The sequence below is a fragment of the Podarcis pityusensis genome (genome assembly GCF_964106645.2).
Source record: "Podarcis pityusensis genome assembly, chromosome: 2".
NCBI lineage: Eukaryota > Metazoa > Chordata > Lepidosauria > Squamata > Lacertidae > Podarcis > Podarcis pityusensis.
This window is the reverse complement of record NC_138029.1, coordinates 8,276,275-8,301,582: the sequence shown is the minus strand read 5'-3', so window position 1 is coordinate 8,301,582 and position 25,308 is coordinate 8,276,275. Positions and strand designations below refer to the sequence as shown.

Genomic DNA, 25,308 nt, shown 5'->3' with positions numbered 1-25,308 from the left:
CTTTAATGAACACGTCAGTCAACTCAAGAAGGAGCTGGAGTGTCTTGAGCATGAGAGAGAGAAGCTACAGGCTGAGCGCAACACTTTGGAGCACACTGTGGAGGGCTATAAAGCGAGGTGAGCTCTAAAGATGTCTCTAAAGATTTCAAATTCCATGTTATATAGAGCACCTATAAAGAAATAAGAAGGGGTGTGTGTGTGTGTGTGTGTGTGTGTGTGTGTGTGTCTGTGTGTGTGTGTGTGTGTGTACACACACACAAACACTGAAAGGCATGGAAAAAACATTGTGGGGGAGAATTCAGATTTATCACATAATGTAAAAATCACAACATGCACATGGAGTATACCCACCTGAGGTCACAAGAAAGAATTGTCTAGTACTTTCCTCATATTTCTGTAAGCCTCACAAGAATCCTCCAACTTTCTCCCTCATCATATTACCCTTCCCCAAAATGATATTACCCTCATCATATTACCCTTCCCCTTCAGATGTTAGAGTCCAACTTCCATCAGCTCCAGACAACATGGCCAGTGGTCAGGGTTGATGACAATTCTTACCCCAAAAATCTGGAGGTTGCAGAAGACTGTCATGAAGTGTTGTATGGTTATAGATAGATTATATCCTTTAAAAAGCTTCTGTGCGGATTTTATAACTTCCCCTAAAAATGTCTTTCCAATATCTAATTCTTTATGAATTGCTATTTTCTTTGGTGTTTTGTTTTAATGTTTAATGATTAAAATGATTAAAAAATATTTTCCCTTATTGGATTAGGTACGAGGAAGAATGCAACAGGCGAACATCTACAGAGAATGAATTTGTGCTACTGAAAAAGGTTATGCACAGCAACATTTTTGTCAGAAGTTGCAATTTTTATCTTACTACCTATGTAATCACTTTATTTAAAAACTCTGACGTGTATTTATATAATCTCTGTATTTGCCCTGAATTATTGAGGGTGATCTGGATCGTGATTATTTCACTTTTCCAATTGCGCCATTAAGAAGGCTTCTCAGGGCACACTAGGGATTCCCTAAGTTTCCAAGTGGCCATTGCTATCAAAAACAAAATGCACAGCCATTCCCCTCAGGGAACAAAGCCAAGCTAACTAGGAAAATGCCCAGAGTTCGTAACAGAAGGGGTGGATGTGTTGCTGGGGAGACGTCACAGACAGGTCGAGCTTATAAAAACAGAGAAATGTTTTCCGAGAGCACTCCAATTAAAAACTGCTTGCTTTTCACATAGCTCTATTTCAAGGGAGAGATCTCCATGCAAATATGTGGGTGAGGGCAGAAGCTAAACCACACCAATGATTCTTGGGTTCCTAGGGGGCCAATCGCCACTTTTGCCTTTTGAGCTTCATGCCTCATCCCATTCCTTGTTCCAGGTGGTAAAATGTGGTACAAATCGCTGTGGTTTCCTTTCTTTTGCAGGATTTGGACTGTGTCTATTCACACAAGGCAGAACTGGAAGCCAAGGCAGAAAGTCATATGAAACAAATCAGCTTCTTGAAATGTGCATATAAACAGGTGATAAGATTTTCTGCTATTGTGGTGAAGCATTCTCACTCAGTTCTCTTAAAGAAAGGTCTAAAACAGTAAAACACAAAGTTCTCTTGGCTCCCGGGATGTAACCAAGATATTTGCTCTTGGAAGCAAAGGACATGATGGTAGCCCGTTCACCCATTCCAGAAGCTGACTGGACTGGCAGGCCACATCGGCAGGGATAGATTTAAAGCACTATTATATAAAGCACTATTTCCAGAGCTTTAAAGGAAGACCTAACATATTACAGAAGCTGTCTAGGCCTTTGTGTTGTTTAGTAAAGGGACCCCTGACCATTAGGTCCAGTCGTGACCGACTCTGGGGTTGCGGCGCTCATCTCGCTTTATTGGCCGAGGGAGCCGGCGTACAGCTTCCGGGTCATGTGGCCAGCATGACTAAGCCGCTTCTGGCGAACCAGAGCAGCACACGGAAACACCATTTACCTTCCCACCGGAGCGGTACCTATTTATGTACTTGCACTTTGACGTGCTTTCAAACTGCTAGGTTGGCAGGAGCTGGGACCGAGCAACAGGCGCTCACCCCGTCGTGGGGATTTGAACCCGCCGACCTTCTGATCGGCAAGTCCTAGGCTCTGTGGTTTAACCCACAGCACTACCTACTAAATCTAATTTTGTTTGTTAGATTAATGCCAGTGTGATTTGTTAAAACCCAGGTTTGGTCAAAAGTTTCTAAACATGAAGTTACTTCAGCACTTGTCTCAATTCCTGGTTACACATACATAACTGAGATTTCACATACTATGTCACTGCAGGAAATTTGTGAGCTCCAAAACTGCATTTCCGACACTTGTGTTATGGTGCAAATGGACAATAGCCGAGGCCTAGATATGGACCATGCGATCGAGGAGTTCCGGCGTCGATATGAAGCAATTGCTTCCAGAAGCCGAGCTGAGGCTGAGGCTTGGTTCCAGTGCAGGGTAAGGAATTGGGCAGATTTCGCCCCAGGGATCCTTTCTCCTACATCAGTGGTGGGGAACCTGGAGCCCTTCAGATGTTGTTAGATTCCAGCTCCCATCAGCCCCAGCCAGCATGGCCAACTGTCAGGGGCGATGGGAACGATAGCCCTGCAATACCAGTAGAGCCACAGGTTCCTCACCCCTGTCCTTGGGGAAACATGGCCGAATTCTTGCCTGCTCCACTTCTTAACCAGTTATTTTGTTTTTCATGGTAGTATGATGAGCTCAGGACAACAGCAGCGAAACGCTGTGACGATCTGCATAACGTCAAGGAAGAACTTCAGTCTCTGACCCGTGTTGCTCATAGGCTGGAGTCAGAAATTGCAAGCGTCAAGGCTCAGGTGAGTTTAATGCAGGGATGGTGAATTTGTGGTCATCCAGGTGTTGAACTACAGCCCCCATCACCATCCCTGACCATTGGCCACGTTGAATGGTGCTGATGAGAGTTGGAGCCCAGGAAGAAGTGGAATGTGACAGGCTCCCCTCCTCTGGTCCATTGGTTTGTCTATTCAATAGACAAGTTTAGGCAGCAAACCTGAATATCAAGTGCCACATAGAGGGGCATTTCTCAGGAAGCCCCTCACAAATTTTGAGGGCAGATAGAGATGTTCCCCACAAAGATGTGTAAGCTGTTTCCCTGTGATCCCTTCCCATTTCATCCCGATAACATCTGGTTCCAGGAAACTTTGGGGTTGGATCCACTTATTTTTATTTGTGCTTTCTTAAAAGCATTTCCTAAACCATTTAACATGTTGCAAAATCTCAAAGTGGTGTACACGATGTACAATATAGAACAACACCCATGGAAACAAAAATACAGCCAAAAACAGTATAAAAAAGATAGAAAAGGAATTAATAAGCAAATGCCACCCTGTCTCACAGATGACATTTCATTGACTTGTTTTGGGAACAAGAGCAGGGCAGGGAGTTGCGAACTCTTTTCCTCTGTTTTCCTGATGTAAATTTCACAGTACCAAAAAAGTGCCATGTGCCTTGCTAAAAAAGGCAGACATATATGTTACTTAAGGGATCATCTTACTTCATATGTTCTGACGATCACTTCAGTCTGCAGAACTTGCACTTCTACGAGTGCCACACAATGTCTGTTTGCGTTTCTGAGGAGGCGTACTTTGCAATTCCCTTACTGTTGAGAATAGTCAGGCACCATCACTGCATTCTTTTAGATACCTGCTGAAAACATTTCTGCTTTGGCAGACCTCTCCATACACACAATTTGCTTATAATGTTTTATTGGGAGTTTTCAATAGATGTTTTGGACAGTTTTGAAATGTGTTTTATTTTATTCGTAGTTGTATTTTTTAAAAAAACCTGAAGATATGTCTGCTTCCCTGAGCTTCTTTGGGAAGAAGGGTGGATAAGGAGAAGGAGGAGGAGGAGGAGGAAGAGGAGGATGTTTCCCCAAAGTGTGTAAATTTAGATGGGGAAAATGTCACTGGGAAAGGATTACCCTCTTTCCTCCCAGGGCAACTTTCCAATTCAGCTCATATTTATTTATTTTATTAAATTAATACCCCTCTGTTCAAATATATCACCAGGGAGCTTACAATAAAAGAATGCAAAACTCCATAAAACAGTACATTGGAGTCAGATACAAAGAGCAAATCTCTTTCCTCTGTGTATCCACACAACTGCTTTTAAGTAGAAGTGAAGATGGCAGGAGATCTGATAAAATGCAATATACTGGCCCTGATTTGGAAGTTTCAGAAATAATAGCACACCTGAGCAGTGCAGGATATCACAGCTTGCCAATGGCTCTCTTCATATGGAACAAAGGTTGGCTTGGGTCAAACTTCCAAGCACACCGAGGAAGGTACATAGGGAAATATCCTGTGCATTCTGCATTGACAGCGTCGCAAATTGGAAGAGGAGGTGTCTGGAGCTGAGGAACGTGGGGAGATGGCAGTGAAGGATGCCAAATGCAAACTGGCAGATCTGGAGGAGGCCCTGCACAAGGCCAAGCAGGACATGGCTTGCCAGCTACGGGAATACCATGAACTGATGAACATTAAGCTGGCTTTGGATATTGAGATTGCCACATACAGGAAGCTTCTTGAAGGAGAGGAAAGTTGGTGAGTGTAATTTAAGCTTGTTAAAAACATTCGGTGGGAAGAATCCCAAGCAATATGTCTTTTCCCAGTACGATTCCAACAAGGGCACTGGCTCCTGGTAGGCAGATATATATTTTTAAGGGGGCTGGGCCCCCTCAGTGTTCAGAGGGCCCCTGCATGATGTCAGGACATTGTGTCTGTTCTCCTCAATCCTCTGGAGAAGGTGGAGCCTCTGCTTTCCAAACAATGTTTGCTTTACCCCCTATGTTCAGATTAGAAATGAAGTTATTTGCACAAAATTCAACGTGTGGCAGATTTCCAAGTCTGAAATAATTGGGTTCAGGCATTTGAATTTTGAAATATCAAAATGAAAAGTTTCATTACGGAAATGAAAGTTAGGTGCTACAATATGAGGGCTGCTTGCTCTCTTACTAAAACCGTCTCCCACTCCAGAATTCATCTAAGATTTCAGGCTTTGAAATTGGACATTGAAATATAAATTAGTTCCATTTTGAATGCTGCATCTTGACAAAATCTAGAGATAATATTTGAAAGGGGGAGGGATGCATTTATAACAAGTATTTCACTTCCGGTTTCACTTTTAGACCTTCAGGGTTTTTTATTTTCTTTTTTTTCTGGTACACATTATCCTTTAATATACTCAGAAACAGAACAGATTTTTTTTAAAGCACTTTTAATACTTTAAAAGGAGCTGCAAAGGCTAATTCACATGTTGTCCACTCACTTATTGACTATAGTTATCAAGAAGTGACTTGCATCTGTAAAACAGCCATCACAGGTAGGATATCTGCACAAGCTCATTAGGGGTGCCAACTTGAATAAAATATTGGGGCCCCCAGATGCACACACACCATTTGAATGCCAATGCCCATCAACTTTGGGGAGGCCTGCCCCCCTCAAATATTTTATTGGTGGGGCCAAAGTGACCTTGGCCCCTAGGAGTTGGCTCCCATGAGGCCCATTATCAGCACCCAGCCTGGTAGGGGAAATGCTGTGGTCCATGGGCCCTGGACCACAGCTGGGGCTGCTCACTGGCTGCAGCCTCACGCAACGATTTGCTTAACAGTACCAGGCTGAGCACAGCCTGTCTCCTTAGAAATTTTTTTTTTAAGGGATTACGAGCAAAGGGCCCATCAGGGTGTCATTGGGGTGGTCTGGAGGGTCCCTTGCTCAGGGTCCCCCTCATCCCTGGCACCAGCCTTGCCTCTGCATGATGGTTTTCAATAAAGACATTTCAGTCATTTGACTGTAAGTCATCAAGTCACAATGACTACTAACACATCAGTGAGCCCAAAAAGGCACCTCAAGCCTGTTGAGCATAGACAGAGATCTGAAATGGTTCTTCTTTTTTTCATTTCTCACTAGGCTGAATGAAGGGGAGTGTGCTGTGAACATCTGTAAGTAGCTTATAAACTGAGATAACTATATGACAAGTACTATGAGACCCTAGTCCACATCCTCTTGGTGGTTTAAAAAGGAAGCCTGCCCGTCGGTCGGAGTGCTGTGGCGGGCTCTTCTGCTGTGGGCGGCTCTGCACCACGAGTTTGGGGGTGGCCAAGCCACCGAGACGCTGAGGCGGCCGAACTGCTCCGCCCTCCTGCACACCTGGGACTGGGCAACCTGTGGAGGGGCACTAGGCAGATCTTTGCACTCCGGTGCCACAAATGCTTAAGACAGCCCTGCCCAAATCCACACATATTTGCAACCCAGTCCCTTCCTGGACCTTCAAAGTATGCTTCCTAGGGCTAAAACATTTACTCAGTTGATTAATTAGACTAGTGGATTAAAAACCTTCGAACTGTTTAAAAACATGCCACTATTGGATCACTATTGCTTACTTCTTTAACAAGATTTATTAGAAGCACTTGCAGAACTCCAGACTGCAGGCTCCATTTTGAAAGAGTGATTTCACCTAAACTCTTACCAGTGACTCTTCTAAGATGGTGCCTGCGGTGATGTGTGCGCCATCTAAACATTCCAGTAATATTTGTTTTCCTTTTGGAATATTGCTTTTACTCCAATTGAAAGTTATGCAGATTTTATTGATGTATTTATTGATCAAGTACACAGTCGAATCAAGTTCAGCATTTGAGTTTTAAAAGGAGATTTATGGATTGGGTGCACAGCACTAATCCCCACCCACCCACACCACAAAGAGACAGTAAGTGTGAGACCAGAGTAAACCAGCCAACTGCTTTGCCACCTTAAAAACAAAAAGTGCCTTGTTGCATCAGTTCAAAGCTTTATCTTGTCCTCCTGCATTCCTTCTCCAGTGCTGGGCCTCTGGCTGCCTATAAGCTCATAGATCATAATGAAAACATGAGAAACTGCCTTATACTGAAATATATAAATAATAAATAAAAATAAATTGTCCAGTAGCGCCTTAGAGACCAACTAAGTTTGTTCTTGGTATAAGCTTTTGTGTACATGCACACTTCTTCAGATACGCTGAAACCGAAGTCACCAGACCCTTATATATACTGGGAGGGTAGGGTGGGGTTTTTCTCAGGAGGGCAGTAGGAGATGGGTGATTGGCTCAATGCAACAGGTAAACCTGTTGACGACTGTTAACAACTGCAATTAGTCCTACAGAAAGAAGCAAGGAATAGTATGCAGATGATTAGCATATGTAATGAGACAGGAATCCATTATCTCTATTAAGACCAGGTCTCTCCATAGTTTGCAGTTTAGTGATAAGCTGTAATTCAGCAACTTCTCTTTCAAGTCTGTTTCTGAAATTCTGTTGTAATAAGACACCTGCTTTGAGATCCTGTATTGAATGTCCTGAGAGATTGAAGTGTTCTCCTACTGGCTTCTCTGTCTTGTCTTGCCTTATACCGAGTCACACCATTGGTCCACGTGGCTCCATGTGAACTAGGAGCAGCTCTCCACAGTTTCAGGCAAGATATGTCACCAACTGCAGATTTTGGGGACTGAACCTGGAATCTTCCACATGCACAGCAGATGCTCTACCCCAAAGGGTCTTCAGCAGGACCAGGTGGCTATAGGCATCTGCTGTTGTTTGTCTCTAACATCTGAATATGGAAGTCCCATGCTTACCCATTAGTATGTCTTACAACTGGCCTTGATGGGTCTTACCCTACATGAATTCATCTTCTTAGATACTTGGCTAGCTGAGATCAATGAAAGCCAGGAAGCTTCCATAAGAAGTGTGTCCTTATTCTGGTAGGAAGCTAAGTCTAGGTTCCCTAAGAAACGTAAATGTGCTGTTCTCTTTTCTTCCTCCTCAGGTGTTCAGAGAAGTGAGGGGGCGATAGTGAGTGATGGTGGCCCCCACCGTGGAGCAGGAGACACACATGGAAGCAGCCATAGAAGTGAAGGTGTTTGCAGCCGTGATACCTCTGGCAGCAGCACAACCACAAGGAGCGTCCAGACAAGTGGTGGGGATGTTCGCAGTTCTTCTTGCCCAGTGACACATGCCCCTGCTCAGGGCTTCAGTGGTGGAAGTACTAAGACCACCACATTGCGCTTTGTGTCTGCTAGTTACTCATGTGGGCCACCACATTGAAAATATGGAGTCCTGTGTAGAATGAAACACAAATGTTTCTCAGCTCCTGATATCAGAAAAAGAATGTCTGCTTCTGTCATTGCTGAGCAAGAAGCGGGGGGCACTTGTTGATGATTTGGGGAACAAGAAGTGAGATATATAAATTTGAAAGTGGAAAAACCCTGTTTGCTCATTGTAGTCATTGTTTGATAAAAGCCACTTCCAACACCAGGAGGAGGTGGTGTGGTGGGCTTCACGCCCCCGTGCGATCAGGGGAATCCTCGGGCCACGCCATCCCCTGAGCCAGCCAATTGGCTGGCTCGTGGTGTGTGGCTTGCCTCATTTAAAGCGGGCGCGGCCCTAGGATCTCCCTCTTTGGTCCACGCAACTGATGTGGTTTCCCACCCACCCTGTGTCTTGTGAGTGGCAGGGGCTGGCGGCGGTGGAGGGACGATGAGCAGTGCGCAAAAGGGCTCTGGAGAGGGGCTGCTTAAAAATGGCAGCCAATCAAGTGCTGCTGCTGCTGCTGGCACCAACAAAGCCCAGCCCCCTTCCTCCTCTAGGCAGGGCGGGGAGAAGCCAGGAAGAGAGAGGGAGGAGGTGCTCCCGCCGCTGCCACCACCACTGTGTGAAGGAGAAGGAGGGAGAGGGAAATAATGTGCATGCTGGCGATCCACGCAGTGATTCCCGGACCATCCACAGGCCAGATCCAGAAGGCTTGGGCCTGATCTGGCTTGCAGGCCTTAGTTTCCCTACCCACGCTCCAAGGTGATTTACATGGTTCTTCTCCTTACTTCTTTATCCTCACACAACAACCCTCTGAGCTAGATTTGGCTGAGAGACAGTGGCTGGCCCAGGACCACGCTATGAGCTTTATGGTTCATCTCCCAGGTCCTAGTTCAACAGTCCAACCACTATGGTACCTTGGCTTCAGCCACCTGGAGACCTCTTGAGCTTCTCTTAATCTGGCAGGTGGTAAAGGGGGCTCACCTTATCTCTGATGGCTTGTGGGGCTGGAAATGGGTCACTAGATCAGGTCCTTGGTAGGACTACCTGATTTCCTCCTGGAGGGATCAGCAAATTGCCTCCTACCTTCCCCTTTGGCTGCTTCTCACCCCTTCAGGATCTCAGCTTCCAGTACTCCATCCCTACCTTGTCACTCTGCTGTCCTTCCGGTGTTGAAAGAAGTGAGCTGAGCTGTCACTTTTTTCATGCAAGACAAATAGTCTACGACTGGCCTACATCCCCTCCCACAAGTGTGACTAGTGGCAAAGGCATGGGGGAGAGTGGGGAGGGGTGGCACACCTGGGCATGTGGGTTCTTGAACTTGGTTGTGGCACAGAATTGGATCCACCCACTTATATGCCACCCAAAGTTACTTGCCCCCCAAGTAGACCAGAAGCAAAACTATACCAGGCATGAGAGCAGCGAGAGGCTGCACACTAGTGTGACACTGTAGCCCCATAAAGACTGCCCTCCACTAAGCAGGTGTTTAGGATTTTTTCTAGTACAGGAACATAATGTCAGCAGCCTTATAAGTAAGTATTCATCAACTCTGAATTGTTGTAAGAAAACAGCCAGTGACTAAAGAAAGGTGCACTCTGATCCTGAAAGGGTGTAGAAGATTGGCTGTGGTTACCTAAATTTGTGGGAGAAGAACTCTGCCTACCATGTGTTTTTAGACACAGAGGCATTTCATATATTCAAAGCTTTGAAAAAGGTTGTTTGTGGGTACTCGAAAGAGAATATGAAGAACCTGCAACAAAATGTTGCAGTATGGTGGGCTCCTGTTCAGAATGCCAGCCAGCCAGCCAAACTCTTTTTCCAAGATTCTCCCTTTCAATTCTCCTCCACCCCTCCGAAACAGGCAGTCAGCGCTGCATACCCACTATGCATGCTCAGTCCTTACCAAAATGATTTTAGTCTCAACTCCCAAACTTGCTTTTTTTGTACTTCTGCAAACCTTGGGATTTCCCCAAACTTGCAGATTACTTCCCTCTTGTGCATAGGCAATGCTATTTTGGTTACATAAAGATTCACACTTGAAGAATGACTTCGCTATTAGTATATATTATAGGATCTGGCTGGGACTCACATCAGAAAAAATAACAATTATTATGGAGCCTTGCGTTTTTTTCATAAAGCTAAGATACCATCACACTGTAGGTCATGTGCTGCTGTATAGGTTTATTGGAAAATACAGAAATTAATCCAAGAGAAACGCAAACCACGGGGACAGCAGGAGGAATAATCAGCAATGTCGCCACCTCTACTTGTACACTGAATAAAGGAATGCAACTGCAAATCAGTGCAGCTAGCTGTGGTAAGCTGAAAAACGACAGTTTTTGCATGTGTGTAGTTGCCCCATTGGTGTGCATGAAATGATCTGAAGGAGTTAGCCACCACTGAGCATTCATCTATCCAAGAGATCCCCACATAATCAAATCCCTGCTTATTGCAAAAAGCAATTGTTTACATACTCTGCTCTCGAGGAACCTCAGAGTTCCCCACAAGCTTATCAAAAGCTTTTTTCTTTGCTTTTTTTTTGAGCTGATTGGTAATGGTGGAAAACAGCTTGCCCACCAGGACCAAGTCAGCAAAGAAGTTTTGGGTGGGTGTATTCTGCATTTGGGATCAGTTGGGATCTTGTGAGTGGTAGGGGGAAAAGATGTGCTTCCCTGCTGGAAGGCAAAAAAAAAAAAAAAGCTGAGTGCATAATACTAGCATGCATTGTGCATATTTGACACAGTCCACATATATTTTGTAACTAGGTGATAGAGATGGAATAGTTTTAATTGTTCTCCGGTGGTCTCCCCCGCCCCCCCCAAGTTAAATTCCTCCCATTTCTACACCAGTCTGCAACCCTTTAAAAAAAACAAAAAAGACCACCTGAAAATTAAGGTGCATTTTCATCTGCGTTTCACCTAATATATAAACCCAAGGAATGAAGTTTTGTGTGCACTTTCCCATAACACATGCTTTGTTGCATGCTTTTGGGTGTCATTTGTGTTGGAGAACAACATATCAAGACTCGGAGAAATGCAAATTTTAAGGACATCTGTGTTTTGATTCACATGTTGCTTCAAGAACTGTGAATTAGGTAGGTTTGCATTTTAATGTGAACGAATGTCTCACCCATCCCTACCAGGTGTGCATACCTGGCTAAAGAAAGGAGTATGCAGAGTAGCCCTAAATGCTCTTCTAGAAGGCTTAGGTGTCCCCGCTGAAGCACCGAGTTCCCCTTTCAGAATGCTCCTTTTTGTTTTTGTTTCAATATTTTGTTCTAAAAGAAGTGGAAGTGGACACAAATTTGACATTAGAGCTTTTTGCACTTCCCGCACTGTGTGCCCCAACTGATAGGCAAGGGGCACCCAGTTCACTGCCACCAGCCATGATGCTTCTTCCAACAATCCCTCCACCTCGGACTATGGTCCTGCTACTCGAAGCATATCCTCCTCCGATACAAGGATCAGAATCATACACCGCTCCTCCCTGGGTCCGACACACTGCTGCAGCAATAACAAGGAAACACAACACAGGTTTCATTAGTTCAAAACTCACAGAAGATCCATAACAAAGGTGAAAATATAGAAAGCAAAGTACAACTTACAAATATTCACGGGGCAGACTCCTTCACCACACAACCTGTTCAGAGAGAATGGGAAAGTCTCATATTTCCATTGTATCATGGATGTTGAATTCTGAACTGAAGTGATCCCCCCTTGTCTTGGTTCATGTGGCTCACCACATGTTGCAGTTGAAATCAGTTTCCAAGTGGTGGCCCTCAAGGGTTGGGTCATGCTGAGATAAGATCAGAGGTAGCCAACATGGGGTTCTCCAGATGTTGCTGGATTACAGCTTTTCATCATCCCTGACCATTGGCCAGGCTTGCTGGGGCTGGTGGATGTTGGAGCCTAGCAACATCCGGAGGGCACCATGTTGGCTAGTCTGGCATAGACCTCAGGAAATCTATGGGACTTGTTAGTAATGACTAGCCAAAGTCCCAGTGACTTCAGCAGGCCTATTCTACATGTGACTATCTCTGGATCCAACCTGGTGTGTGCACCTTGCATCAAAACAATCAACTCACCTGCTCTCCTCTCCTTCCAACAGCTTCCTGTAGGTGGCAATCTCAATATCCAGGGCCAGCTTGATATTCATGAGCTCCTGGTATTCCCGCAGCTGTCGGGCCATGTCTGCTTTGGCCTTCATCAGGGCATCTTCTAGCTCTGTTAGCTTGCACTTAGCATCTTTGAGAGCCATCTCTCCACGATCTTCTGCTTCTGCAATGGCAGCCTCCAGTTTGCTGCGCTGCAGAGGCAAAACCCAGAGACATAGTCCTGTCACATTCTCATCAATTGGGCTGAACAATTTAAGCTACCATGGATAAATTGGACATTAGGGCTAAAGTTCTAAAGGAGACTTTTCCAGCCCGAGGACAACATTCCCTTCTGGGAAACAGTGGTGGATGGAGACAGAGGCAAAATAGGGTTGTGCAAGGTGTTATGTACTGAGGTTCTCACCCTGGGCCAGCAGGGGGATACTGTAGATAGTTATGCAAATAAGGGATCGAAAGTGACGTTCAGTGATTGGATAGTTTTAGAAAATTGTTACAGTTACGTTGTATTGGAGCTCTATATAAGCAGGCTGACTGAACCCTTCAGTTCAGTTCTGTTCTGGCCTGTGAATAAACAAGAGCTGTTTGAAGAATCGCTGCGCCGTCTGATATGTTCACCCACAACTTAACACAAGGAGTGTAAATTTTATCTCTGTACAGTAGTTTCTATGCACATTCACACACCCCTCTGTATCCTCCATCCAGGCATCCAAAAGTTCAAGGACACATTCAAGTCAGGCCAAAGAATCTTAAGCAGGATGCAAAGCATAGTCAGGGAGCAGATGTGGCCTGGGAAAAGTTCTGAGGGCCAGATGGAGAAGGCTGGAGGGCTACTTTTGCCTGAGCTTTTACCCAGGCCTGAGGTTCCCCATCCCTGCTGTAGAGGGACTGTAGTGAGAGTGACTGATATTAGAACCTAAAACTCTTCACATTGAAGTATGTGAGTTCTGGAGACCCCAGAGAGGCAGCTATTGTATCATCTTTGCAAGAATTACACAATTCAAGTCAAGGCTCTCTGTTGCGCCAGGCACTTCATTTATACACTTTATAGCAGGAAACATGAAGATCCCCCCAAATCTTGCCTAGAGCAAAACTGGAAATCAATTCCGAGGATTCTGCTCAGGTGAAATATCTGTGGGAGGTTTCGGGGTAGTTAACCCAAAGTTGATCAGGCTTTCGCTAGTTTTTTAAAAAATTGACTATATTTCTTCTTTCTGTCAGTATAGTCCCAAATGTGTGATCTGAAAGGACGCGAAGCTGCAACCTTGCTGAAGTTAGGCAGCTCTGGATCTGTCCGGTGCCTGCTTATTAGCTAATAGACGCTATGGCTCCTACTCCTTCCAGTCCTCTTGCCTTCACCCTTTGCTTTCATCAATATAAACAAACAATAGAGTTTCTTCAGCATTAAGAGCTGGCTAAAAAAATTCCCAGAAGATTATTTATTGAGAAACGAATATCACATCCCATGCCAACAATATTCCGCAAAGCACACCCCTCAATTTTCCTGCCCACAAATAGCATGAAGAATTGGAGGGTGAGGTTGCCCAGCCTTCATATTTTTCCTCAGCTCACTGTGCTTATCAGGAATTTCTTCCAGGCACAAACTGGTATAATTGTGGCAGACACCCACACAAAAGTTGCCCAGAGTTACCTGCCCTTTGGCACTGTCAATTTCAGCCTTCAGTCTCTGTATCACACGGTTCAACTCCATGATCTCATTCTTTGTGTCACGTAGGTTGTCACAGTGCTTGCCAGCTGTTGCCCTCATCTCTTCATACTTAGAAAGAAAACATGACATGTGAAATACCTTCTGGAGCAGTCAGACTTCATAATTATCCAAGCAACTCTTCCCTCTTAATAATCCATGGTTTACTAAAGTTCACTGAAGTTTCAGTAATTTTCATGGTAGACAACAATTAACCATGCATTGCATCTCATTTTAAAACACACCAATCTTCCTATAGACCTTTTTTAAAAACAAAAAAAAACCAAGCTTTATTAAAACATCATCTTTTTTTAAAAAAAGTTTGTATTTAAACATCAACAATGCAATCAGCATCTATCTGATAGCACCTGTGAACGGCATTATCTTAGCCATCAAGACAGAAAATATTTCAACAATGCTCCAGGAGCTGCTAGTGATTTTGGTTGTGAACTTTCTCTGCTAACATATACAATATCAACTATCCTTTCCTCCCAGAGAAATCTAAATCTCACCTTGCACTGGTACCATGACTCTGCCTCAAAGCGGCTCCTGTTTGCGATGTCTTCATACTGGGCTTTGACCTCAGCAATAATGTCATCCAGATCTAGGGCTCGGCTGTTATCCATTTGCACAATAACAGAGGTATCTGAGATGCAGGCATGGAGTTCCTGGAGTTCCTGTAAGAAGCTAGGTATGAGATTCCTCTCTCACCTGTTATTACAGTGTCCCTAATTTCCTGGGACAGTCCCAGATTTACAGAAGCTGTCCTTTTTTATGATTTGATCCCAGAATGTCCCACTTTTCCTTAGGATGTCCCTATTTTCATTGGATAAATGTTGGAGAGTATGGAGTTATCTGCCCCCAAGTCATCTAAAGGCAGCCCTGTATAGGGAAGGTTTTTTATAAAATGGTTAATGTTTTGTTATGTTTTTATATATGTTGGAAGCCGCCCAGAGTGGCTGGGGCAATCCACTCAGATGGGCGGAGTATAAATAGTAAAATCATCATCATCATCATCATCATCATCATCATCATTAATATTGAATAAGGTCTCCTATTTTCCTTGGAGAAATGTTAGAGGGTATGTTATTATTAGATGACCATTTTCTGTATTCTCAAGGGCCACTCTCTTATTCAGAAGCTAGGCCTGGGGGACTGGATCAAACCAGTCCCATCTTGGATTTCATTTGCATGACATAGCAGTATGGGATCCACATATGTTGGGATGGAATAAGTCAGGGGTGACTAACTCCCAGGTCAACGGCTTGATGTACCCACCCACCCCCAATATCCCAGCATTTTTGCTGGCTGCAGCAAAAAGGGGAGGAGTGTTAAAGCAGACACAGTGGTGGGTGGAGCCCAGAGCCTTGATTCAGATCAAACATTTGATGAGCAGAGAGGGCAGTGACAGCCCTGCCTCCTCAGCTGTTCTGTATGAATCAGCTGAGGAAGGAAAGCTGAGTGCTTCTGTGTTTGTGTATGTTTCTCTCTGCCTGTGTGCGTGCGTGCGTGCGTGCAAGAAAATACATGTGAATATGTGATGGGTACACCCCCTTTTGGCCACATCAACTGCTGGCATGTGCCCATCCTGCCTGAAGTTTGGCCATGGGTGAATTCTTGGGCCCAAAACTGGTTAGCCACTCTTTACTTCCTGAAAGGCTCCAGGAATTATTAAAGAGATTCTTTGCCATTGGGGAATTCAACCAGACTGATGTGGAATACACAGCAAGGCACAGGGCTGCATAAGAAAGGGGGTTGGTGGCAGGAGAAGAATACTAAAAAAAACCCTTCAGCACACCTGAATTAAAATGTAATGAAGTGATCAGAGACCAGATAAAGCTCCACACCAGAGACCCCTTGCAGTAGGGGAACTTAGGTCTGGTGATGCCTCCATCCTCTCTGCTTGAGGAGGTAACCCTATCGCTCTTCCGACTCACATTATTTGCCCACAGAATGTCCTGCAGTTCTGGAGCCACCCCTCCACTATCACGCCACATCCAGGGGCATAAGGAAGTTTCCCAGCTCCAATGGAGGAGGCAGTGCCTGTCAGTTTTCCCTCAGGAGATGGAGCGTGAGGAACTCTCCAGACAGCAAGACAACTTGAAGATTGCACTTTGCTCCAGCTTTATTCCAGGGAGACATTCCAAACGCTCTGGGTGTCAATTTGCCTGCATCAAGTTTGAACTTGTAATCAGGTACTGCAGTGGGCAGTCTATGGTCCTGACTGGCCTATCTTGGACTTCTTCCATGCTTGCCTGGGAGACTCCAGTAAACTTCTGTCTCAAACAAGACAGACTGGATCTGGCCTGTGGATTGCCAGTTTTCGCTGTGTGTGTGTGTGTGTGTGTGTGTGTGATCAGCTCCAACTGCATAAGATTGAATACTATGCATTGACTTAACATACCTGAAGTTTGGTTGTGCTTCTGAAAAATCAAATGGGCTCATCAGACATATGTCAAAATGCCTCTGTATACTGGCTAACCTTAGACTTTCCCCCTCGTTTATTACCATACATTCTCATTGTTGCTGTGGCTGTTTAAAGGAATATAGACTTTCCCCACTTCATCAATAAAAAGTGGGCTACAATGTGTATTTCAGATTAGGAAATGTCATTACCGCCTCGTACAAGCATCTCAGAAAGTTGATCTCCTCAATTAAGCTTTCCACTTTCGCTCCCAGGTCAGCCTTGTTCATGTATATGCAGTCAACATCCTAGGGACCAGTTAAACATATGGTAAGACGGGGTGCTTTTAAATTACAATTTCCCAGAACACAACAGTGGGCCATTGGTAGAGTACTTTGATAATGGCCCACCCATACCCAGTATTTCATGCAGCAGAGCAGGAAGCCTGTTTGAAGCAGATACAAGTGGGACGTCTGACAGTGTAGAGTGCTTGCTGTTTAGGATTTCAGCCACTCCATTCCATTTTCCCCCTTCAATACCCAATCAACACCCCATGGCCCCTGAGCATGCTCAGTTCTCACTAGAGAAAAGGCCCTTGTTGAATCAGACCATTTAATGCAATTCAGTCTCCTCTTGTGCCGTGGAGGGGACTTTCCTTTCACCAGTGCTGAAGTCAGATACACCTGCCAATCTGGTTGGCTCCTTGGGGAAGAACCATCTTGCTCTTCATGCTCAGGAAAGAAGTTTTGGCTCAGCCCTCGAGTATCATCTTCTGTCTGGAGAGGGCTAGAATTGTACTATCCTTCCATGTCTCAACATGGCTTCAGGACCTCATTGGTTCCTTATGGCCTAGCTATGAATCATCACAGGTGAAGCCTGTTTTGTTTTGCTTTTTAACCTGGGCAGCAGCTAGATTCTTGACTGTGTACCTCTTTAGATACTTCCCCATTATCTGCACTTACCATCTTATTCTCCAATCTATTTGCCTGTCTGTATACTCAAAATGAGGGACGTGGGTGGCACTGTGGGTTAAATCACAGAGCCTAGGACTTGCTGATCAGAAGGTCAGCGGTTCGAATCCCCACGACGGGGTGAGCTCCCATTGCTTGGTCCCAGCTCCTGCCAACCTAGCAGTTTGAAAGCACATCAAAGTGCAAGTAGATAAATACCTTCCAGTGGGAAGGTAAACGGCGTTTCTGTGCGCTGCTCTAGTTCGCCAGAAGCAGCTTAGTCATGCTGGCCACATGACCCGGAAGCTGTACGCCGGCTCCCTCGGCCAATAAAGCGAGATGAGCGCCGCAACCCCAGAGTCGGCCACAACTGGACCTAATGGTCAGGGGTCCCTTTACCTTTATACTCAACATGCAATTCTGCTCCCCCCCTCTGCTGTACTCCAGGACTGGTCCTACCATTAGACAGACCGAGGAAGTCACCTCACAAAGCATCCCAACATGGCTGCGCCCACTGCTTTTTTTCTTATTAAAAAAATGTTTAGGGGTACTCTCATTTTCCTACCCATATTGAAATACTGCCCCTCAATGAGGCCAAACTTAGATTCACAAAGTGTTTAGGGGTATGCGTACCCCTGCATCCCCCCAGGGGGGAAAATCACTGGCTGTGCCTGACATATTTTTCTCAAAAGGCTGCAAACCAATCTTTACAATGCTGAAACTTGGAAAGAGGACCTCCAGTCACCTCTCTGCCTTTAGATAAACAACTAGTAAATGGACATTCTTTATATCCAACACCAGAAAGAAGAGATGTCACTGGAGAGGGGCCATAGCACAGTGCTAGAGCATCTTCAGAAGGTCCCAAGTCGAATCCATGGCATGCTCTCCAGGTGGAGCTGGAAATGTCCTCTGCCTGAAACCCAAGGACAGCTGTTGCCAGTCAGTGTAGATGACATGGGCCAATGGTTTGACTTGGTACAAGACAGCTTCCTCTGCCCCATGCTCATTTATTTCAATCAAGATGTGCATCACTTACCTTTTTAAGTGTTACAAATTCATTCTCAGCACGGGTTCGTCCATTGCACTCTTCTTCATACCTGGTGAGAAAGTGGATCAGTTCTGGACAAGGCAACATGCATGGGGCACTCATCCTGATCTGATTGCACAAGATTCTGCAGAGCTTATATGATTCCCACTACGCATTTACGTTCATTCTGAGTTGTTTGCACTGAGGGTATATGACGTCACTCAACATCGTCTTTATTCCACCTTTCCCAATGCATTTTCCCATCAGTTTCCTTACTACATATTATGTGTGAAGCAGATCTGTTGGCCAGGAGCACCAAATCCACCTTATTTGTGCAACTTGAATTTGCTGGCGCACGATTGAGTCATACTGCAAAATAGCAACATTCCAAAACTGGCCCTATTCTTACATTGTAAAAAGTCTGTGACATTTGAACAGCACAGCAAATGGGTTTTTCTTATAGTTCAAAGAAATACAGGCATCATTTGGAAATATTGGGGGTTTGGACCACTGCAACACAGTGAATATCACAATAAAGTCACACATTATTATTATTTTGTTTCCCAGTGCATATAATTATGTTTACACTCTACTGTAGTCTATTAAGTGAGTGGGCTGCCTGTAGCTGCTGCACTAGTGTCCTTGTAAGGTGCAGCAGGAGTCACTGTGCGACGGGTACAGATTCCTGCAGCCTCATCTCCAACCCAGCAGCAACAGCAGCAGCTCTTCCAGTCCTTCAACTTATAAAGGAACACAATTTCTGCAAAGTTCAATAAATCCAGATGTACCAGTGCTATGTTCTTTGGCAGAGCTATCATCTAATTTCTTGTACGAGACTGGGAATGTAGCTTTGGCTAAGGGTCAAGTTCTTTAACCTAGCATGGGAATATGGATCCTTTTTAGACCGGGGGGGGGGGGGGAGGAGAACCTATGGCCCTCCAGAAGTAGTTGGACCACAGCTCCCATCATCCCTGACCATCGTCCATGCTGGAGTGCAACAGCTCATGGAGGACCACTGGTTCTCGAGTCAAGCTATCCCTGTAGTAAAGACAGGAAGAGGATAAGCCATGAAAGCGGGGAATGGGCCTCCTGAACCTCTCATCAGCACACAGGAGCCAGGGAGAGGGATCAATCACACTTATGTATTTAGTTTTCTTATTATCCTGCTTTCCTTCCATCATGAGAACCCAAGGAAGCAGCGATGTGGTTTCCAGGTGGTCACCCAGACAGGTCTTCAGACCTACTCAGACTCATGAACCTTCAGACCACACCCTGGAACTAAAATATGCAGACCCAACAGATATCTATGCTGCACTGCATAAGCCTTGTGTTGTGCATCGAATGCAGAACATCACAAGTCTTTGCAGAATGAAGTCCTGGAGGGAAGGGTGAAGTCTTTGCAGGATAGCTTAGTGCGCTTAGCCTCAGTGCATACGGATCAATCAACTATGCATGCTCAAACAGCGGCAAGTGGGGCTTATCAGAGGCCTTGAAAATGGCTCCTTCTGAGGGAATACTTCACAGAAGCAACATCTTCAAACTTTGCGTAAGCAAAATCTATGTTGACTCAGACTGGCAATAAAGAGATTTAATTTATTTCAATCTGCTATGTGTCACTAAACTTTTGAAGAGCTGCATATATTAAGGACCTGTTTGTATGGTGTTCATGTGTAGTAGAATACCCCACAAAAAAAAAGCTTTTTCTTCTTCCAATGAAGCTTATGCAATTTCAGAAAACATGCTGTGTCACAGATAAATATATGCCACTTACTTTCTCCTGTAATCCTCCAGTACATCTCTTGAGTTGGTCAGGTCAGTCTCCAGCTTACTTCGGTCGCATGCGAGACCCTCCAGGTGCCTCCTCAGGTTATTGATAAACCCATCAAACAAGGGCTCTATGTTGCTCCTGACTCGTTTCTGCTCTTGCAGTAAGCTCCATTTTGTCTCCAGCACCTTGTTTTGTTGCTCCAAGAAGCGGACCTAGCTCCCCCCGCCCACAAAACAACTGTTGTTATGATGAAAGTAGACAAAACCCTATATATTTATCTGCATGTGTCCTATTTCAACAACCCTTCTCCTTCCTGCCATATATAACCATAGTTATATCTTCCTCCAGCATGGAGACAGGATAATGGAGGATATGAAACACTCAGACCCTACCTACTCAAACTTGACTTTGCAGCCACATCTCAAATAACTTACTGTGGTTTGGTGTGTTGAGGTGCTGCTAGAGTAGTTTAAGAATAAATCCCTCCTGCCAGGGAACTCTGGGAAATGTGAAGGGGAATAGGATTCTCCTAACAACTCTCAGCACGTGTAACGAACATTTTTAGAGGAAGCCATGACTGTTAAAGTGATATAAAGGTAAAGGGACCGCTGACCATCAGGTCCAGTCGTGACCGACTCTGGGGTTGCGGCGCTCATCTCGCTTTCTTGGCCAAGGGAGCCAGCGTACAGCTTCAGGGTCATGTGGCCAGCATGACTAAGCCACTTCTGGCGAACCAGAGCAGCGCACGGAAAAGCCGTTTACCTTCCTGAAGGAGCGGTACCTATTTATCTACTTGCACTTTGAGGTGCTTTCGAACTGCTAGGTTGGCAGGAGCAGGGACCAAGCAACGGGAGCTCACCCTGTTGCGCTGATTCGAACCGCCAACCTTCTGATCAGCAAGTCCTAGGCTCTGTGGTTTAACCCACAGTGCCACCCGCATCCCGTTAAAGTGGTATAATAGTGCCCTAAATATATGGAATGGATGTGGCCACAATCTGTTTTCTAAGTTAAGCATACCTAACTCCTTCAGCTTTTCCTCATAGGACTTGGTCTCCAGGCCCCATCCATATGTTTCTTGCCCTCCCTTGGATGTGTTCCAGTTTGTCAATGTCCTTAAACTGTGGTGCCCAGAACTATGCTGCATCATAGCTGAGTGGGAATTCTGGACCCTGTTCTTTGAGATCCTAGCTTGACATTTTATCACCACCTTTACTATGTTTATAGTCTACTGCTTAGGCATACTGAATTGCTGCAAGCTATATATATATATATATATATATATATATATATATATATATACACACACTTCCCCTCATTCCTGATCTCCACGCCCAACCCAATAGTTGCATGAGAACATTTCCCTACCCACCAATCATTTGGAAAAGCTCTGTGTCTCCCCATGGGACAAAGTTGTACAGAATACTGGAATGTGTCCTCCAAATGTATCAATTTGGGTGATAGATTTCCAGCTTTCTTCCAGTGCTGTAGGATCTAATATTTTGGCCAGTGTGTACAGAAATCCAGTATTCTGAAATTGGGAGTTGAATTTGTTTGGCATTAAGTAGTAGAACCCATTCTACTACGTTGCGTGCTGAAGACTCAAAGTTCAAGTTCCTCACATCTCTACTCTTGTGGAAATGCCATAGCTTTATGCTAAGGTTGCATCACACCCTTTACAGGGTGGATCAAGGAACCCCCTAGAACCATGGTCACTGGGAATACAGGTGTTAATTGGTTTAACCTTTAGCAACCACTTGCACCCTAAGGCAATTGGGCTACAACTGCTGCCACATGCTAACCCACTGCCCTATAAGCACCAACGTGGAATTGGTCTCAGAGAAGACCAAGAGGGCCAAACCACAAAACTACAGAAAGTAGAGTAGGAGAGACTGTAGCACAACAGAAAGTAACAGTGAATCATAGCTCTGTAGTAGAACAAGTATTTTCTATGTGGCAGTTCCCAGGCTCAATTCCTGACATATCAATTTAAAGGATCATCCTTAGGTAAGCAAAGTGGGTAAAACATACTATCTGAGACCCTGGCAACACAGCAGGAACCTGTGGCCCTCCCTCCAGGTGTTGTTGGACTACAACTCCCATCATCCTTGACAATTGATCTTGCTGGCTGGGGCTGAAGTCCAGTAGCCTCTGTTGGGTTCCACATCCCTGATTTAGATGGATAAGGCCACTTAATGTTCTTCCTCCCAAGGGTGCTTTGAGAGTTGTTGTGTTTTGTTTTGTGGTTGTTGTTTTTAAAAAGCCAGGCAGCGCCTGTGGGTCTCAAACTGCTGGAAGCAATTGGGGGATCCAAGCAATGCGTTGGTCAGTTGTACCGCTGGGCTAAGCTGGCTCGCTTTGAGAGTTTTAAAATAACCCTCAGTCCAAAAGTAACATCCAATGTGTTTTAAGTCAGCAAGGCTCCTTACTAGGGAATTATGAATTACCCATATATTCCCATGTCAAGATGTTTCTGCTGTAAAACATGGTTTCATTCTCTTCTCCCCATTGGGACATGACTTGATGGTATTGGAGGATGGATGGCAGTTGGAGGATGGATGGCGGCTAACAGATGGAGGTTGAATCCTGACAAGACAGAAGTACTGTTTTGGGGGGACAGGAGGCGGGCAGGAGTGGAGGACTCCCTGGTCCTGAATGGGGTAACTGTGCCCCTGAAGGACCAGGTGCGCAGCCTGGGAGTCATTTTGGACTTGCAGCTGTCCATGGAGGCACAGGTCAATTCTGTGTCCAGGGCAGCTGTTTACCGGCTCCATCTGGCACACAGGCTGAGACCCTATCTGCCTGCAGACTGTCTCACCAGAAAGATGCATGCTCTAGTTATCTCTCGCTTGGACTACTGCAATGCGCTCTAGGTGGGGCTACCTTTGAAGGTGACCCAGAAACTATAACTAATCCAGAATGCGGCAGCTAGACTGGTGACTGGGAGCGGCTGCTGAGACCTAAATGGCCTCGGTCCAGTATACCTGAAGGAGCGTCTCCACCCCCATCTTTCAGCCCGGACACTGAGGTCCAGCGTTGAGGATCTTCTGGCAGTTCCCTCACTGCAAGAAGCGAAGTTACAGGGAATCAAGCAGAGGGTCTTCTCAGTAGTGTCGCCTGCCCTGTGGAACACCCTCCCACCAGATGTCAAAGGAAAAAACAACTACCAGATTTTTAGGAGACATCTGAAGGCAGCCCTGTTTAGGGAAGCTTTTAATATATGAAGGACTATTGTATTTTAATATTTTGTTGGAAGCCGCCCAGAGTGGCTGGGGAAACCCAGCCAGATAGGCGGGGGTATAAATAATATATTATTATTATTATTATTAAAATAAGTTTTCCTCAGAGTAGACCTGCTGAAATCAATACGTTAGGTCCATTAATTTCATTGTGTATACTCTGAGTAAAACTTAGTTGAATACTACCAACCGCATGCTTTCTTGCTGAAGATTTTGGCTAACGAATAACTTTAACTCCATCCACTGAAATATCTATACGAGTTGTTTAGAGTGGAGACCGCCATCTGATGACTCACCTTGTCAATGAATGAAGCGAATTTGTTGTTGAGGGTCTTCAGCTGCTCTTTCTCCTGTTGTTTCACCATTTGGACGTTGGGGTCAATGTCCAGGTGGAGAGGCTGGAGGAGGTGAGGGTTGACCGTGACAGGCGCAATGCCTGGTGAGCAAGTCCCACTGACTCCGCCAACCCTGTAGCCAAAGCTGGAAGTACCATAGCCATGTCCAAAACCAGCGGCCCCCAGACCATATCCATATCTCACTGGGCGGTAGCTGCCAATAGCTATTCTGGGCCTGCAGGACGCAATACCAGAAAGACTTCTGCTACCAAATCCTAGCCCTCGGGGGCCCACACTGCTGCCCCCTTTGTATGAGACGGTGCTAACGGCACTGTAGCGTTTCACATTCCTTGGTACCACAGCTGAGGATGAGCTGTAATTCCTGACTGCACCACCCCCTCTAGTACTAGCACAGAATGACTGGCAAGACATAACAGAATGAAGGATGATGCCTTGTGTCTCTGTGTGCTGGAGCAGGCAAGGAAGTTATCCACAGGCGGTACCCTCACTCTGAAACCAGAACTGGAACTTTCTCCTCTTTTTATCTGCGGGATGGGCAGCTCTCATCAGCCCCAAATCTCCATTTACATCCTGTTTATTAGCTTGGGGTGTTGGTTAGCCAGCATGCTTGCCCGTTTTGCTGAGCAGAGATCTGAGCTATACTTAAAAGCACGTCTGCCGTAACTTCTAATTTAATGGCAGGGAAATCCAGTTCCATAAAAACTAGACTTGAAGGCCTCCACTTTTTATAGTGATGATGAAAAGAGAAAAGCAAGAGAAAAGTACTCTTTTGATGTCCTCAGCATGTTCAGAGTTAGGAAAGAGGCACTTGATTCATTTTACAGGTGAGAAAAAGCAAATGTTGATACATAAGCCTGTGAGAATACTTAGCTGGTGATGAACAGATGTGGTCAAAATCTGAATTCAGATTCTGCCAATGTAACTCTGGAGCTCCTTGTTGATTTACCTTGGGTCCAGGTTTTTTAAAGGGGGAACTCACAGGAACTCAGTTCCAGCACCTCACAGGTGGGTACTGGCACCTCTCCATTGCCATTCTAAGAAAACAAGAGAGGTATTCGTGGAGAGTTCTGGCACCTCTTTTTCTAGACAAAAATGGCACTGTTTGGACCCATTGAGCAAAGGAAGCGTGGCTGGAACTATATGTCTGGGTTGGCAGTCCCACATGAACACTGACTCCATTGCACATCCTCGTCCCATGTAATTTTTGATAGAGCCAAACACTTGCTATGCCATCAAGCTGAAATTCTGATCATCCCTGCAAACAGCAGCCAAGGAAGTGGAAAGGGCACTGAAAACTCACATTGCGATGGCATCATATTCTGATGGCATCATATTCCGTTCATTTATTTATTGGAAATGTCTGTAAATTGCCTTTGGACCAAATGTCTCCAAGGTAGCTAATTTTTCGGCTTCTCTTTTTTCTGTTTATTTTGCCACATTTCTGCACCGTAATTCATCAGTATTTTAGTGTTTATTTCTCCATCCTGAATCCCTGCTTTGCTATTAGTTACCAGCCATCACAAGATGAAAATACAAGAGACAGAGTAATATGCCTCCCTCAATGTTCTTGACTGAGAAGTCTTACCAATCCGAAACTAGGCTGGCCTTTAAATGCTCCAGCTGGCAACA

The 25,308-nt window shown here is 45.1% G+C and overlaps 2 protein-coding genes across 2 annotated transcripts; one reads left to right on the top strand and one right to left on the bottom strand.

Annotated features, from left to right (window-relative positions):
* Positions 1-942: 942 nt before the first annotated feature.
* LOC308471080 (keratin, type II cytoskeletal cochleal-like) lies at positions 943-8,296 on the top strand. The gene is made up of 7 exons (XM_080995024.1): positions 943-956; positions 1,432-1,527; positions 2,315-2,479; positions 2,734-2,859; positions 4,388-4,608; positions 5,974-6,005; positions 7,860-8,296. Exons 2-7 carry the CDS (start codon positions 1,489-1,491, stop codon positions 8,135-8,137), a joined length of 861 nt encoding a protein of 286 aa, XP_080851150.1. The 5' UTR covers positions 943-956; positions 1,432-1,488; the 3' UTR covers positions 8,138-8,296.
* Positions 8,297-10,944: 2,648 nt separating this feature from the next.
* Positions 10,945-24,090, bottom strand: LOC308470942 (keratin, type II cytoskeletal cochleal-like; the record flags this gene model as incomplete). The annotated part of the gene is made up of 9 exons (XM_080994680.1): positions 10,945-11,625; positions 11,727-11,761; positions 12,207-12,427; positions 13,885-14,010; positions 14,451-14,615; positions 16,555-16,650; positions 18,329-18,389; positions 20,091-20,299; positions 23,620-24,090. 9 exons carry the CDS (start codon positions 24,088-24,090, stop codon positions 11,387-11,389), a joined length of 1,623 nt encoding a protein of 540 aa, XP_080850806.1. The 3' UTR covers positions 10,945-11,386.
* Between the last annotated feature and the right edge of the window lie 1,218 nt (positions 24,091-25,308).

Bases quoted from the DNA above. Each gene is read 5' to 3' on its own strand.
- LOC308471080 (XM_080995024.1), top strand. From the start codon at position 1,489: ATGAAACAAATCAGCTTCTTGAAATGTGCATATAAACAG. The intron at 2,860-4,387 runs GTGAGTTTAATG...CTGCATTGACAG, and splicing joins TTGCAAGCGTCAAGGCTCAG to CGTCGCAAATTGGAAGAGGA. The intron at 4,609-5,973 runs GTGAGTGTAATT...ATTTCTCACTAG, and splicing joins CTTGAAGGAGAGGAAAGTTG to GCTGAATGAAGGGGAGTGTG.